This window comes from Syngnathus typhle, linkage group LG5 (assembly GCF_033458585.1).
Source record: "Syngnathus typhle isolate RoL2023-S1 ecotype Sweden linkage group LG5, RoL_Styp_1.0, whole genome shotgun sequence".
Lineage (NCBI taxonomy): Eukaryota > Metazoa > Chordata > Actinopteri > Syngnathiformes > Syngnathidae > Syngnathus > Syngnathus typhle.
In genome coordinates, this window is record NC_083742.1 from 12558144 (window position 1) to 12575275 (window position 17132).

Sequence of the window (17132 nt, forward strand, 5' to 3'; positions counted from 1 at the left end):
AGTAAAAAATAAAATAAACTCACGTCAACTGAACTCCTAAAGGTCCACCTGAATGTGACGTCAAGTGTCATCATTAGAAAATGCCCACAACTGTTCAAAATTACGTTTTTTCCTCCTTTTCTTTTTTAAACTGAAAATTGCCTCCCACCATAAAACACAGGACATTTAAAACAAAAGCTGAATTTGCCGAATTGAACACAAGCCATAAGATATTCTATTTTTAATTTATCGTTAAAAAAAAATAATAATAATAATGATTATTTTAAAATTTCTACCGGAACAAGAATTTTCGTACTTCCGCTAATGTATAGCAGACGCGGAAGTGCCAACGAAAACAAAACTGACAAAATGTTTGACGTTTCTACAGCGGTACTATATTTCCGCGATTTGTAATAATCGTAGCCCTTGGGTTTAAAATGACACTTTGCTTGCGTATAACTCATACACACCCATAATACTAATTGTATAATGGTACACTTAGCACGCTACAAGACTGAAAGTTCTTGTTATTGTCATTGGAGCAAAAGAAATAGCATTTCCACTTCACGAATCGGATCATAAGGATGGAAAATGGTACTGCAGCCACTAAAGGAGAGGGATTCCTCTCCAGAATGGCCCTCAACGACAATAAAGCTGGTATGGAGGGTCTTGACAGAGACAAAATCAATAAGATCATCATGGAGTCATCGAAGGTAGTTACTCATTCAGTTTGCTGTGAAACTTAAGATCTATTACATCCACCAATATCTACTGTAGAAAAGTAGTAAAGTGCAAATATTTTATAATGGTGCTGTGTCTGAGTTTAAAAGACTGTGTCCAGCCTTGTGTAAAAATCTCCTATCCTCAATACGCTTATATATATAGCCCCAAAAGGTGTACGATTGTAAATAGTCATGATAGATCTCGCTAATGCTGTCCTTGCTCTTCACTCAAAGGGATCCAAGTTTTATGAGAATGAACTCAAGAGGGAGCATCAGGTGAACCAGCGCATTGAGAAAATGATGCTGCAAAAAGCACAGATCACAGAACAACAGTTAAAGAAAGCCCAAGCTCAGGTAATGTAATGCAAACATTAAAGATTTGGAGCTGGTTTTCATCAATGCTCTCATAGGTGGAGAGGATGGCCTCTGAGTTGGAGAAGAGTCGTGACCTCAGCCGCGTGATTGTGCATGTGGACATGGATGCTTTCTACGCTGCAGTGGAGATGAGAGACTGTCCTGACCTCAAGGATAAACCCATGGCTGTTGGGTCCATGAGCATGCTGGTCAGTCCAAAAAATATTTATGTCATCATTTCAACACATGCCATCCCATTGTAGTACTCCTACACAATCCAAATCCAAAAACAAACTCCCTTTCCAAAGATAAATGGTTGACTAACACTGCCTGGGACAATAATTTAACAGCATGTTAATTGATGACAAATTATAGCTATTAGTCTGATCCAGCAATAAACTTCAACTGTATTGCTAAATGATTACATCAATCAAAACAAAATCTCATTATCTTTACATAGGCAATTTTTTTTATTGAGCTTTATTGTACCTCATCTCGAAATATGCATGTCGTGGCTGGTGAGTCTTATCCGCGACACATTTATTGTGCAAAAGTTGTATAACTTACATATGGACCGTATTGAAATATTGCTAAATATCAATAAGACATTAAAATGAGATGCAATACTGTATGAGGAATTCTGCAGTTTTGCTAACTTTCCTCCACACCTGTGCTTTTACAGTCCACGTCCAACTACCATGCCAGGAAATATGGTGTTCGGGCAGCTATGCCAGGGTTCATAGCCAAAAAACTTTGCCCTCACCTAGTCATCGTTCCATGCAACTTTGATAAATACAAATTAGTGAGCAATGAGGTGAGAGTGACACACACAGTGTCATATTTATAGGCCTGTGCAAACCACTGGCTCATGGATTTTTGTGCGTCTTTTTTAGATCAGGGAGATATTTGCAGACTATGATCCTCATTTCCAGCCAATGAGTCTGGATGAAGCCTATCTGGATTTTACAGAGCACCTGGAACTGAGGAAGAACTGGCCAGAGGCCTCACGAACACATCGCTACAGCTCCAGCGGCCCTGATATAGGCATGACTGAATTGAAAAAATATATCCAACTTGACAAAATCATCAGAAATATATATTTTCTTTAAAGGTATAGAACAACCTGAGCCTCAACAGGAATCCGAGGTGAAAGGCTTCTCCCCTGTGCTATTTGAAGATAGCCCAAATTCCTCTCAGTCCTCGTCAAGTCCTGAAGCTGCCGATGGCACGGGTAAAAATGCTGAGGTTTTTGGTACCTCTGTCGAGGAGGCTGTGAGGGAGATGCGTTTCCGCATTGAGCAGAAGACCATGCTGACTGCCAGCGCAGGTGAGAAGAAATTAACCCTTAAACATACAGTGGAGCCTCTTAAAACGTTTCGTCTTTATCTTTGAAATCACAGTGAATGATAATATGAAATTAAAAAAATAATTGTGCTGCTCATGATATACTGATCCTTGATGACATCAAGTTCATTACACATTATACGGCACCCTAAAAAAACAATTGCATGTGGAGTTGCCATTATTCATGGTGATAGTTCATTTGCTCACGTTTGACATCGTATGTTCATACTTTGGGTTTTACCAGCTGTCCATTTACTTATCTGGTATTAATTGATGTCCTTCTCCAGGCATTGCTCCAAACATGATGCTGGCCAAGGTATGCAGTGACAAGAACAAGCCGAACGGACAGTACAGACTTGCATCCACCAGAGAGGCTGTCATGGACTTCATCCAGAACCTCCCAGTTCGCAAAGTACACTGCGTTTTAGTTCCGATAAAACATAATATGTTGTGTATTTGTCATTATTGCAACATGCGTAATTGTGTTGCAACAATGTTTGAATTCAGAGTGTGTTTGTTTGAAACAGGTTTCGGGCATTGGGAAGGTGAGCGAAAAGATGCTGAATGCTCTGGACATCAGTAGCTGTGCTCATCTGGGACAACAGATGGCGCTGTTGTCATTGTTGTTTTCAGAGACAGCCTGGCATCACTTTATGCAGGTTGCCCTGGGTCTGGGGTCCACATACATCGTGAGGTAAACTATCAGCACATTGAAAGTCAACATAAGTGGCTTGGAGACAAACGGACCTGCTTTGCTTTCATTTTAGGAACGAAGAAAGAAAAAGCATGAGCACAGAGAGGTATAGTCTTCATGATGAATGAATCGTTTCATAACCCACCTATCTACTTGTTGTCATTCCGTTCCCATCCTTTGCGCTTCTGTACAGAACATTTAAAGAATTAAACAAGCCTGATGAACAGCTGTCTTTATTGAGAGAGCTTTGTGAAGACCTAGCACAAGACCTAAAGAAAGAAGATCTCAAGGTAAAGTTCATGGCATTGATTGCACATGGGTTTTATTTAGGGAACATCGTGGCACTGACATTAGTAGCACCAAAGTCGACATGAATGATATGTGTGGCTGTATTCCCATCTCTTAAGGGTAAAAACATCACACTAAAAGTGAAGAATGTCAACTTTGAGGTGAAAACCAGAGCACTGACGCTACAGTGTGCCATCGCCACCGCCGATGAGATCTTTGCTGTGGCCAAAGACCTTCTTAAAATGGAAATTGAGAACGAAAGTCCACAGCCACTCAGACTGAGACTCATGGGTAAATGACACATTACAATACAATAAGCGGTTGAAACATTGAAATGAATGCCTTTCTAGGATTAAAATAGTTTGACAGTCAGAATCTTCTGGATCTAAGGGAACTGTTAGATTCATTTTTTTTGCAATTATGCAGAGTGAAGCTACTTCCAAATGTGGAAATATATGTAAAAATATAACATGATAAATTCGATTTTTAATGTTCACTTGCTGTCAGATTTGCAATGTACTTAGATCACCTCTGGTTTGGAAAATATGCTTTTAGTCACAGCAAATTGGCATGATTTATTCACATTAAATTACTGCTTTACATGCGACCTGAATCCCACCTGGATTATATCTGACTTGACAATAGTTTCTGGTATTTCCACCATGGAAATTCTGTCATGAGCTCATATGATAGAACACATACAGAATAAAAGGATTAAAGGGGATAAGAGGAAGTCACGTTTTAGTTGATGTGTGATCTGGATCACGTCGGAATTAATTAAATCTGTTTTTGAAAATGCAATTTATGGCCATCTGTATGGGGTGAATTCAATTTTTCATGTTGTATTTGTTATAATGATTTTGTTACCAAGTGCCCCGTCTTGATCAAATCAGATGCATTGTTGATGAAAACACCTTGGTAGAGGTAATACATGGCATATTTTTATAATAGAGAAGAAATTTAGAATTAATTGTGCACATGGGAATAACACATTGCTATTCACACATATATTATCATCTTGTGCAGGTGTCCGTATCTCTTCCTTTGTCAGCCCGGATGATAAAAAGCCTCTGCAGAAGAGCATCGTTGGTTTCCTCCAATTGGGAAAGGCAGACGTCCGAGCCTCCACCCAAGAAGTGCGCCAACAATTCGAAGGGGATCATCTCTCCTCTTGTCCTCCTCTCACAGCACAAACATGTCAGACTAAAGAGGAGGTTACTTGGCAGATGAAGAAAAAGAACTTACTTGAGGACCAGCCTGCTGCTAGACCTCAGCTGTCTTTCTTTCAACGAGCCCACGCCAAGAGACTTCAGCTTCAAGTTTGTCCACAAGAGCGAGAAAATGAGCAGAGCATATCTGTTGTTAAACTCAGGGATGATGACGCACATAAAAGAGCAGAGTCGCCCAAAAAGGACATGGGGCCAAAAGGTGCAACCTCGAATCTTTCAGAAATTGATGGCATGGAGGCTCATCCGTCTACATCAAGCTCATCATTGAACTGCCTCACCTGTCCTGTGTGTTTCGGCCATGTTAGCACAAACGATTTGAAAATATTCAACAGCCATATAGACTGGTGTCTCACCAAACAAGAGTTCCATGTACCAGATTTAAACAAGGACCATGAAGGAAGTGAGGTGCCAAGGACTGAAACACACAAAGACCAAGTCAAGAATAATGAACAAGTCAAGCCGAATCACTTGATAAATGATTGTGTTCACAACACCACGTTGATCAACGGCGAAAGCATGGCTACACATCGGCCTCGGTCGTGTCACGACAAAGGTGCCCTCCTCGTCTGCCCGGTGTGTCAGCTGACCCAGGACACAAATGACCTCACTGTCTTTAATCGCCACGTTGACCTCTGCCTGAACCAGGAAGTGCTGGAGGAGATGGGGACGTCACCCTCAGTTGAAATCGCAAAGAGCAATGCAATAGGTGAGTTCTTTCTTGGTCATTGAATTGAAATACGATGGAATGTCAAACGTATGGTTCTCACATCCAATTTATGTTGGAATTACTCATAAGTTCTACTCTATTTTTCTGTGAACGTCTTACAGATAAAATGTGTAAAGAACATATACTATGTCCTGTAGACGTAGGAACTCCACATGTCTCTTTGAAAGGGCACTATGGCCTCTGACCTTCTTGTTTACAGCCAGACACATTTATGTGAGGCTTTTGTATTGATTTCCACAAAGAAAAGATCTCTTATTTCACCCCGTGGCCATTCTTGTGTCCCAGCCTTGGAATTGTCCAAATCACTTTCTTTATTTTTTATATAATGAACCAAGTCTGGGCACTACAGTTTCCTTTTAAACCATCCTATCTAACAAATTGGAGTCTTTATGTTTCTAACTAGGTCATGTGGGGTAGGGCTTGTGTCATTTTTATCCCCCCTTCCACCAAGATGAGAAAATAAGGTTTTGAATGGCTTGTGTTTACAGATATCCCCCCGACGAGGCATGCAGGTAGAGGTAAAAGCAAAAGGTAAGACAGCATTAAACCAAATACATTATTGTGGCACCAAAAAAAGCGAAATTGTGTTTTTACGCTGTTGGGTGGCACCTCATTTGTAAGAAACATACATCCATTTGACTCTTCTCTGCCAAAGTTACAGTCCACGGAATGCCAATTCAATTTTCTACAGTTTGTTTTTGTTCATCAAACGTGTGTGACATGGTAAAATATTTTTGTGTTTGCTCTTATCACTTAACAGACGAGACCCACCCTCGTATCAACCCTCTAAAAAGGCCAAAGGTTTGAGCGTTCACAACACCATTGACAAGTTCTTCAGGTGACTGCGCAGGAAGTTGGAAAAGCTGAAGAAAAAAAAAAGATTGCACTTAAATCCATATTGAGATGTAAGACCTTGTTGACCTATATCATATCCACACAATGAATCAAGAGTTGATATTTATTTATTGAGAATATTTAAAAATCACGTTGTATGTCAGCGCTAATACGTTTTTTTTAAATTACTGAAAATATTTTAAAATTGATCGTAGTAATATTTATTACATTTTTTAAAATGTTCTATGTAACATTTAACAATAAATGAAGGGTTCCATTGCATAAACCGGTTGCAATAAATGCAGTTGCAATAAGCCATGCTTCGTTTTATGTTTATCTGTTTTGGCGCCTTACCAAAGCGCTCTACAGAAAATATAACGTAAAATAACAATATAACAGAACTGGTTTGAAGCAGTTGAAGCAAGGGTGTTCAGACTTTTTCTTCCATGGGCCGCATACAGACAGACTGGATGTAAGGCCCTCTTTAGTGGTAGTTACTTTTAATTTATTACAATAAAAAACATTCAGTCAGTGTACTGTATATACCAAAGAATTCAATATTAGTTTTATGTATACATTTTTATTCAGGGGCCAAAAACATCTGATGACGAGTTGGACCAGCTGAAAACATGTAGGGATTATTGTTGACCTTTTCCAAACAGTTGGATGATGTCTGATGCGTGCGATCTTGCTAAGCAAATACGGATCAGCCCTTCAGTGTTGAGCAACGAGTCTCGGGTTGATCTTCCCATCAGGTTCTTCAGGTATTTGGTTTAGCGCTGCTGGGACACACAAAAGTAGAATCCTCCGTTGCTTATCCATTAGGCGGTTGCAACTCAAGAACGTAACAATGGAGAAGAAAGCTTTGGCTTTGAAGGAAATGCTAAGGAGACATGTTCCCAAGCGAGAGAATTTGGATTCTTGGAAGTGGATGAAACAGGAACCAGTCAAGGCATTTGTTGATACAGCTTTGAACAGGAACACAGAAGACAAGATGGAAAACAGCTTTGACAACAAAGAGATGTGTGAGTACACAAGAAATGCGAAGAAGTGCGCAGAGTAAATGTTTTATGGTTAAGATAATTGTCATCGACCTTGAGTAGTGGCGTTTAATGTGTTAAAAAAAAAAAAAAGCACTGAGGCAAGCAGGTAAGTAAATTCTATTTCCTTCCTGTAGATGTGTTGCCAGGCTTTTACTGCAACGCCCTTGTGTGCCTTCACTTGCATCTCGGGCAAGTGCTAAACATCCTTGAGTCTATTGGGTCAAAAATAATGCCTCTGACTTGTATACAATTTCCAGGCCTTCAAAAAGTATTGAATTGCTTTCACATTATGTTTAGGGTCATTATTCATTTGCACTGAGAAGTGCCGAAATGTCAGTTTTGTCCTTATTGGCTGTGCACAAGCAGAAAGTTGAACCCTTTTTCTTTTCTTCAACAAGGGAATCAGTCTGCCATCTTCTAGTTAAGTTGACTTACTGTAAAATACAGCACAAATAAACATTCTGGAAAAATGAAGGCAACAATGCCCACAAATAAGCAAGTGACACAAGACTTTAACCAATTTTAGCAAAAACTTTCAAAGATATATCGTAAATTGCGATATACGCTTGTCGATATTTGTGTAATCCACCTGTTGTGTGTTGCGCAATAGTACTGCAAACAGAGAAGCTGTTTATTGAAGCAGCTAAGAGCAATGATGTGGCTGCAATGAGGACACTCGGAAAGGGGTTGAATGCCAATGCAAAGAATGCGGTGAGTCTCCTCTACCAAGTCATTACGCCTTGAGTCCATCGTAATTTCGTTTTTTTTTTTATGTGCCATCCAGCACAATAGAACAGCTCTTCACTATGCAGTGGCTGGGAAAAACAAGGAAGCGGTTGAGCTGCTTCTACGACGCAGGGTGCAAGTGGATCAGCGAGACAAGGTAAACGGAAGCTGTGAAGTGTAACAACAAAAGATCACAAATGGCTCACAAAAGTTCCTCCAAATCCCAATGTGTGTTCCAGTTTGGTGTGGCACCCATTCATTTAGCGGCCTGGTTTGGCAGCTTGGACATCCTGAAATCATTAGTAAGGGCTGGAGCAGAACAGAATGTGGAAAATGAGGTGATTTGAACTGTGCTGTCCAAGCCATATGGGCTATATGTTACAAATACATCTTCACTTATGTGTGTTTCATTCACATTTTAAGAAAGATCGGCTTTCTAAATAGAGCTTTTGATTCCCCCCTGCAGGAAGGACTCAACATCATGCACTGTGCTGCTATCAACAATCATATTGACATAGTGGAATACATTATCAACGACCTGCAAATGAAAGAACTGGACAAAGATGATCATGTATTCCATTTGAGAAGTTGTAGCGTTTTAATAGTGCCATTAATACAAAGGAGATATTTGTAATATGAATACTCAGCAACAATATAACGCTATTGAGGATATAGACAATGGAGGATAGGGTGACTCGTTTATTTTTTTTGTATACAAATTTAGTATGTGTATATTAGTAGTCCGAGAAGATTCTAAAAAAAGCCTTCGTGATGCTATGAATCCATATTGGTAAAAACAGATGAAATGCATTTGTGTCTCAATCGTTGCCTTTCAGTCAGGCCACCGTGCATTTGCTATGGCGGCAGAGCATGGCTGCGTGCAAATGTTGGAGATGCTGATGGAGCCGTATTACAACATGGCCACCATGAAGCCCAACAAGGTTCGTAGTGTGTGTATGAGTCATTGCTGCTTTCCAGTCTGTGTGGGTCATTGCTGCATCAAAGCTCAAAGTCAAAGCCACTTTGATGCAATCGGCTCTCCTCCCTCCCTTCTTGCCAGAGAGGAGACACGCCCCTGCACTTAGCTGCCAGGAACGGCCACTTGGACGCTGTCCATCTGCTGCTGCTCAGCTTCGATGTTCGGGATGAAGTTAATATGGTAGACAATCATATGAAACACCTTCACTATCACAAAGTAGCTACTATGCAACTGTGTGTTGTCACTGGACAATGCATTGGAGGTCCAAATCTATTGAATGATTAATTTGTGCAGTGATTTGAATTCAGACTGTTTTGCGCAATCAAATAACTTGATGTTTGTGACCAAACATGCAATTGTAATGGCATGTCTTTTGTGGATAGTGTGTATAAAAATGAAATGTTCTGAAAAATATTGGGTTAAGGAGGTGCCCGGTTATGTAACCACAGTTGTTTTCTAACTTTCTATTTTCATACTGATGTATAATAACGAAGCACATCCGCCCCACAGTTTGAATTTGATCAACGGTTCAGCCCTTCTCTCTTTATTTAACTAGGAATGAGACAATTGACATTGAGAAACTCCATTTCTACATTTATCACAAATCACGTTTATACATAATAATCAACAGTGATGGTTAAAAAAAAGTATTCAGTATTCAAAAACCTTACAATTTTGGTTTTAATTGTGTCTATACTTGACAAATATTTTTTTATTTTTTACCTGATAGAAATATCCACATCATTTCAAGAAATAATATATATTTTTAAACGCAGTATTCGGTATTCTTGGTATTCAGCCATTGATCGTTGCCCCTGACGAGCTGTGTGTGTCTTAGGACAATGAGACTGCTTTGTACCAGGCTGCCGCTAACGCTCAGGAACAATGTGTCCTGGCTTTGCTGGAAGCCGGCTGCAACCCCAACATCCAAACAAAAGTACAGCTACACACACTCAAGACACAAGACACCATTTTAATAGCTTAACCCTTTGTGCTACATGTCTGTAACTCCAATTTTATTTTTTACAGAGAAAATGCAGCGCTCTTCACCCAGTTTCAGAGCAAGGAGACGCATCCCTTGTCCGACTTCTCCTACAATATAAAGCCCACGCAGATTTTCAGAATGAGGTATGCCTTCTCCATTCATCGTAAGCAAAGGAATGGCATTATCAACCGACACTTCATACATGCTCAAGGACTTGGAAGTTCCTCTCCACCTGGCAGTTAAGAACAGCCACATCCCCGTCATCCATTATCTATTGGAGGCAGGATGCAACTTAAATATCACCAATAAGGTAAAATGTAAAGATTGACAATCAATAGTAAAAGAACTCTAAAGACACGTGATGAACATGCTTTGTGTTAAGAGGTTTCAGTCTGCAATGCATCTTGCTGCTGAGCTGGCAAGAATCGATGTGGTGGAAATGCTACTGAAAACTGAAGTTGATTTGACGCTCCAAGACCGGGTAAGGAATGACCTCAAGTTTGACACATTCAGATGTTTGTTATTGATGAAAATCCTCTTCGTGTTGTATTTTAATACATTCTTTGAATGCATATTATTTGGCGCACTTGTAGCAGGGAAAGACGGCGCTGGGTGTGGCCTCCAGAGCGGATAAGGTGATCATCGTGGACATGGTCATCAAGGCAGAACGATACAACGCATTGAAGAAAGTGAGACACTTTTTCAACGCATGTAGCATTGTCAGTCATATTCATCAAAAGTTAATTCCTATTTAATTTCATGATTGAGTTTCAATATGCTCAAATGTGACATTCATATTGCAAATGTTGAAGGGACCAATAAGCCTTTTCATCCAAAGCTGGTAATATTTATCAACCCACTGACAGGATTTAATACCCCCTTCAGGCCAACCCAGGTTGTTATGAGAATGTTCACAGCGAGTATCCGCTAACATTCAAACTGGACCACCGCAATGAGACCAAGCAGATCCGCTCGATTACCTGGCGCCTGGCCTACGAGCTTCTGAAGGCAAGAGACTGGAAGCGTCTGGCTGAACACTGGGGATTCACTCTGGAGCAAGTGTCAGCCATTGAAAGCCAGTGGACGGGTAAGTGTGTCTAATTACTTTTGGCCAGTGTCACCTTACACATTATGCAAGTTAAGAATCTGGTTTATTTTTACAATTGTGTAAAAGAAGGTTAATACTGCAAACATATACAATTGGGGTTTTAGAAATTGGTGATTTGAAAATTTACATTAATGACCTCAAAAACTGAACATTTGGAAAGGCCAAATTGGACCTTTGACCAGTACAGTGAAATGATTTGTGTAGTACCTTTTGTACCGTGGCTTATAATTAAGAAACGTGGCTGATCCAATTAATTATTAAACTAAGATGAAAAGGTTATTTTGTTTATGTGCTATGTATTTATTCATAGGTCAGCATAGCTATAAAGAACACGGCAACAGGATGTTTCTAATCTGGCTCCACGGAGCTGAGCTGGCGGGGGAAAGTCTTCTCATAGAACTCTTTCAGGCCCTTGTCCACACAGGACATAGCAGAGTTGCAGGTATTTTATTTTTGAAATATTTTTAGTGGGTTTACAGAGAAAAGTCCTTAAATGTACAATTTGTGTCGGTTTGAATGTTGTAATTTTTTCCACTTTTTTCTTTCTTACAGAAAAGATACGGACGCAATCACAGAGTGTCAGCAGTAAGAGCTGCAGAGTTTCATGATTGCGAGTGTGACATTTTTAATTTTTTTTTAATATAACACAAGACACTTGTATAGAAAGGCAACTAAAAATAATTTATTATGCATTTCAAAAGAACCACCTGAGGTTTGGTTTGACGTTCTAAAATGCACTAAAAATACAATATGTCTATTATACATGCACATTTTCCTGAATATTAACGTTAAATTAAATAAATAGCTTCACTTTGAAAGCTGCACTGTTAAAATATTTACATGGGTGGATCCCACCATGAACGTCAGTGAGGTTGTGAAGAATAATTGTTCAATTGCTCTTTACCCCAATAAAAGAAAAAAAGAAATTGTAAAGCTACCCCCACAGTAATAATCACAGAGTTGTTGCATAGTCGGTAAAATCCTTCATCTAGAAAATGCTGGTTTGTATGAGACGTGTGTGTAATTTAATTAATCAACTACTTTGATAGAGTGTCCATTAAAAGGGTTTGTTCTGGAGGATGCCTTCACAACAGTGCATGTGCGGGTACCCTGCTGGGAAGGGCGAACACTTTTGGCAGTAACAGCAATCGTGTGCTTGGAGGAAAGAAAGAGGCAGTGGTAGATTAGATTCCAACACGTTTTGTAGAAATACTTGATCCTTCCATACCTGTGTAATAGGTTGATGGCGTTCGACAACAATGGAGCTCATGGACGGTGATACCCCCATCACTTGGCAGCTGCTGCGTACACTCTTTGCGGCAAATGGTTGCGCTGTAATGCGGGCTGTTATCGTTTTTGCCGATTTCTGATGGCCAGCCGTGATTATCCGCGCAGTGGTCTATGGAAACGATTAGCATTTAATGAGGCCACGCACATTTGAGGAAAGGCAAAACAAGTCCGTTAAGATGACTGAAATCGTGTAACGATTTGCTACTAACAAATGATTGTTTTCTGCCACCTGGTGAAAAGTTATTCGTAAGAAAATGACGCAGCACACCTGTTTGTGGAAACTTATGGCGGCCCCTTGTGGCAAAGAACCGTGAGCAGCTGATTGGGACGGAAAGACTTCTCTGGTGTACCACACGCCCATCTGAAGAAAAGCAATGCAAGGGATGATATTTACATGGAAGGTGATGTTACGGGATTACAGAAGAGATTCAATCACGACAGTTCTGCCATACCATGCTGTTGTCTTCATGTTGGGTAGGAGACTTTGGGTGGTCAAAGTGAACCGGGCTGCTACCGGGACATTGAGCCATGGCTGCAGAATCAGGCTCATCCCAAGGTGGTGGAGGGTCTGCTGAGTAAAATATTCACAGAAAAAACAAAACTTAAAAAAATACATAAATATTTTTATGGCATTGCATATATGAGATGTAATAATAGCAAAATGGTTTCTAGTGAGTGTCAAATAGCTGGTGGCTCTTTGATATCACATTTTGTCATGTGTGGGAGTTTGCATTTGTGATTTCTTTTGAACGTAGAATAGAGTGGACATTACAGGTGCTGGTGTGCATTCTGGACGAAGACCAGCCTCCAGTGGCGCCGTGTTGAGAGGAGCGAGGATATTTGGAGGCGGTAGCCTGACCAAGAGTTTGCTTAGAAAAAACGTAGAGGAAAAAACATTCCATTTTATACACACTGGAAAAAATATTACTATCCTTTGTAAAGAACAACAAATACACCAAGAGAACTATTGTAGCCTACTTCACGTTCTAAATGTACCTGTGTCACCAGATGATGGTAGTCTACAGGAGCGGAGCTCATAGGTGGAGCCACACTCGGCATCTCCAGATTGCTTCGCATACTCTTGCCGACATGCTGGGTGGAACTGCGAGCCGTTCCACTTTTTGTAGGTTTTTGTTGGCTCCTTATCCCCGCACCCGCACCTCCCTGTTGAAACGATTAGTACATTTTGAGTGTACTTACACCGTTACAAGGTTGACTTGGAAACATAGTGACTCTGTTACTCACCTGATCGTGGAAGCCAGGGCCTGGCCCGTGTGGGAATGAGCTATGTGGAGGTGGAGGGTCATTAGGAGGAAAATTGGGATCTGTAGTGAGCAAAGTAGTCTTTTCAGAATTGCTCAGTGGGAATTATAGACTGAATATATAGACTGTCTGTTTTTTCTCCTTCATTGAAAAGTGCCTCCAATACCTTCAGAAGTCAAAAGGTGCGCATCATTACATACCATACCCATCATGGTTTTGGGGTTCTCCATCCGTGGGATTAAACAAGTGGAGGGTCTCCATGTTGAGAGCACACACACCCCTCATCAGAGCTTTCTTCATACACACTTCTTTGTGTTCTTGCTCAAGTTGCAGTCTCTCGATCTCTGCGTGTGCCTTCGTTAAAGCCTCATTGTGTTCCTTAGTTATCTAAAATGGAAAACACAAACGTTATTATCCACTGACCGTGATGAAGTAGCAGAACGGCATAAATTGTTTTGTTTTTTTTTTGCTCTAGGTCGACTCCTACAGGAGTCAGACACAATTTACTCAGACAATCTATAGCAGTAAATAGAAACAAGATTCGAAACATTGTACTAACAAAACTTTGAAAACAGTAACATAGGGTTTCATACCGCTATGTGGGGACCATACCCACCGTTTGAATCCGTGCCTCGTAATTTTCCGAGAGCCGGTTGCACACTTCTTCTGCTTTTGCGCGACATGCCTGTTCCATCCTGGCCTTCCACTCCTTCAGGTAGGCAGAGTGCCACATCAACCACGCTTTCCTTTTCAGACGCAAATTGTAGTGCTGCTGCGCCAGCTTGCTAGTAAAGGCCTGAAAAGGAAAAGACAATGTGCATTAAGGCACTGGAATAAATACTATGAAAACAATTCTGCCTCACAAAATGTGTCTATTGGTGAATGCTGTGGACAAGCTGGAAATTCTAAATCATGGGGGCACAGACTGAATCACTCTACCTCCTCTTTGGCTTTGCTATACTGAAGTTTCCATTTGGTGAAGGCGCTCATCTTTTCAAGCTTCTGTTTTTGTTTGTTCAACACCACATTCAAATTTCTAATCATCTGAAGGAGGGGACAGTACTTAACGATCAGCCCATGCAAATTTCATGACGCTAGATGGTTATCATACACAATGCTTAATGTGTGCACCTCGTCCTTTCGCTTGTTGTTAGTCTCAGAGGTGTGGAGCAGATTTTTCAGACGTTCCAGCTCTGCCTTGTAGGCCTCGGTTTCGCTTGAACGGCAGTCCCTTTCCTTTTGCAACTCTCGCCTGTGTTGATTTATCAAGGCCAGCCTCCAGTCCATCAGCTCTCTCAGCACATTGGTCTGATTGGCAGAGAGGGAGACATGAGCTGTGTTATTAATCAAAATTCAGTCACAGCCTCAATTATTACACTCCATAATTACAAATCGCCATAATCGTTAAAAACCAATTCTTATGACTGTTTGTTTATACAAGAAAACCATACTTTAATTTATACATTTGAATTGCTTTTTTTTTTTTTTTTTAAACATTTTAAATTAGTAATTATTATTATTTTTTTAACTATGCAGCATTTAACTCCTCTTGCTATGACATTTAATATGAGGCAACGGTTATTAAACAGCTACCACAGGCTTTATGATGTTAAAGCCTAAAATAAATAATACTTTACATAACATATGGGGAAATATAGCTTTAAAATATGTTTGACCTTGAAGGCTTTATTGTTAGAATAACAATCATTTATGAAATGACATCACATATTGCACTAATACACAACAAAACTGGCATTCATTATTGCAATTCCATTGTTGGGCTCATTTTGAAACATCTGGAAGACATTTAAGAAAAAACATGTCACAAAACTGACCTTCAGGTTTTGGCTCCATGTGTCAAGAAATGTTTCCATCCTGGTAATATTCTCCTCAGAGGTGAAGAGATCCATTTCAGTGTAGTCAATGCAGCCTTGAATATTTGGTTGTGCACTCTCAGCTCCATCTTGTGAAGTGTCTCTGTTTCTCACATCTCTGCGGGTAGTGTTCTCCGTGCTCTCTAGTAGCAAACAGAACAGAGACTTAACAACCCAAATAGTGAAACAGGTGTTGGTCAGGGAGAAACTCAGAACTCTGCAATACCTGCTATTTGTGAATTTTCCTGTGGATTAGGACGTCTTGTAGACAATGATTCCGTAGGCAATACTGGGACATAGGCCTCATCATCTGAAGACATCTGGAGAGGGATGTGAGCTGCAGAAAGAACATCGCGGCGTTATACTGATGCTTAGGACATGAATCACAATCTAGCTTAATATGAGGGGAAATAACAATTACAATTCTACCTTAGACTTAAAGTTTTCGATCTAAATGGTGCCGAACCAATTTATAACAAAGAAAGAAAAGAAAAATTCAGCAAGTTAGGATCATAATAGCTTTGATGTATAAAACTAATACAAAAATGTACCGACAAAATAACACGACCAAAGGTGCTAAAACGTAACACAGTAAAATGAACAAATTTGTAATTTTGCAAATTTTCGACAACACAACGTGACTAAAAGGGTAAAAGAGTAAATATTTATATTACAAAAAAGAATATTTTTTAGCTTTACCTTCCTGGTAACTCGTCGGTTGCTAAATCGTTTGAAATCCAGCAGCAAGTCAACAACAGAGTATGTTATTGGCTACTCAGAGAGCACAGCCAAATATACGCAACTCTGATTGGTTATATTGTTTCCTGGTAACGCTAAATGAAAGAGGCAGGCGGAGCTCAAATCGCCTTATAAAGCCTCCTATGTGTGTTCCTGATGTCGAGCAGCTAGAATAGAATAACAGGATGGAGACGCGTTACAAGTGTTTTTTTTTTTTATTTTATTTATTTTGATCACCATATAAACTCAAGGCCCGGGGGCCAGATACGGCCCGCCACATCATTTCATGTGGCCCGTGAAGACAAATTGTGCATCAAATTCGTGTCATTACTAGAATTGCAAATTGTCTTCACTTTTAATAATATATATATATTTTAAATATTTGACCAGTTTTTACCCAAATGATTTCAAAACGAGTTATTTGTCAGTTTGTTTTGAAGCTTTTAATAATACGAGGTTCTATAGATTATTGTTCAAGAACAAAAATAGAATGCTGAGAATACTGAATCAGACAAGTGAAGCTCTTCATCCGAGAATACATTTATGTCAATATCTTAATTAAATTCTGCGGGGAGTAGGCGGTGGCGACTACTAAAAAGCAATACGGGAAACGAGCCAGGGAGATCATTACCAATCAGCCCGTGTGGATTTTACATCCCTGTGCACCACTCCATGACAGTTAAAGCACTAAAGCTCAAATGAGAGCTGAGATGGAGCCGGGGGCTGGGGGTTCTGCTTTACCATACGGGTATCAGTGGGGAAACAGTAAGGTGGTACAAACTGACAAAATTATGTCATATGCATTCGGAAGAAACTGGCTCGCGCTTTTTTTAAAGTTCTAAAGCTAAATCCCTTTTGACAGTGGATCCAGGGATGAGGTCAGAATTTGGCAGGGCACATGTCATGTTTCTGACAGAAAGGCTTAGTGAAATGGGCAGCGTATTTGTGAACCCCT

The 17132-nt window shown here is 40.1% G+C and overlaps 3 protein-coding genes across 6 annotated transcripts; 2 read left to right on the plus strand and 1 right to left on the minus strand.

Annotated features, from left to right (window-relative positions):
* The first annotated feature begins 310 nt into the window (after positions 1-310).
* polk (polymerase (DNA directed) kappa) lies at positions 311-6491 on the plus strand. Of its 2 annotated transcripts, XR_009714435.1 has the most exons (15): positions 311-692; positions 936-1055; positions 1112-1264; positions 1738-1869; positions 1949-2099; positions 2167-2382; positions 2687-2811; positions 2927-3093; positions 3167-3199; positions 3287-3383; positions 3501-3672; positions 4408-5163; positions 5256-5316; positions 5826-5868; positions 6098-6246. XR_009714435.1 is itself a non-coding variant. In XM_061278700.1 (14 exons), the coding sequence occupies exons 1-14, from the start codon at positions 564-566 to the stop codon at positions 6177-6179; spliced, it is 2529 nt and encodes an 842-aa protein (XP_061134684.1). In that variant the 5' UTR covers positions 311-563; the 3' UTR covers positions 6180-6491. The 2 variants fall into 2 exon arrangements, 1 of the variants encoding a protein (XP_061134684.1); XM_061278700.1 differs by having other exon boundaries at positions 4408-5316; positions 6098-6491.
* A 255-nt stretch (positions 6492-6746) lies between these two features.
* On the plus strand, positions 6747-11772 carry ankdd1b (ankyrin repeat and death domain containing 1B). The gene is made up of 15 exons (XM_061278704.1): positions 6747-7196; positions 7825-7925; positions 7999-8097; positions 8180-8278; positions 8407-8511; positions 8777-8881; positions 9001-9099; positions 9758-9856; positions 9949-10047; positions 10116-10214; positions 10287-10385; positions 10498-10593; positions 10790-10991; positions 11323-11454; positions 11565-11772. Exons 1-15 carry the CDS (start codon positions 7022-7024, stop codon positions 11618-11620), a joined length of 1665 nt encoding a protein of 554 aa, XP_061134688.1. The 5' UTR covers positions 6747-7021; the 3' UTR covers positions 11621-11772.
* A 255-nt stretch (positions 11773-12027) lies between these two features.
* Positions 12028-16298, minus strand: poc5 (POC5 centriolar protein homolog (Chlamydomonas)). 3 transcript variants are annotated; one of them, XM_061278702.1, is made up of 14 exons: positions 16139-16298; positions 15666-15776; positions 15401-15582; positions 14697-14873; positions 14505-14609; positions 14182-14361; positions 13766-13952; positions 13548-13627; positions 13299-13466; positions 13075-13171; positions 12755-12870; positions 12571-12663; positions 12241-12411; positions 12028-12167 (listed from the first exon to the last, which is right to left on the minus strand). In XM_061278702.1, the coding sequence occupies exons 2-14, from the start codon at positions 15757-15759 to the stop codon at positions 12042-12044; spliced, it is 1776 nt and encodes a 591-aa protein (XP_061134686.1). In that variant the 5' UTR covers positions 15760-15776; positions 16139-16298; the 3' UTR covers positions 12028-12041. The 3 variants fall into 3 exon arrangements, with proteins under 3 accessions (XP_061134686.1, XP_061134685.1, XP_061134687.1); XM_061278701.1 differs by having other exon boundaries at positions 12755-12873; XM_061278703.1 differs by lacking the exon at positions 14505-14609 and having other exon boundaries at positions 12755-12873.
* Positions 16299-17132: the final 834 nt, after the last annotated feature.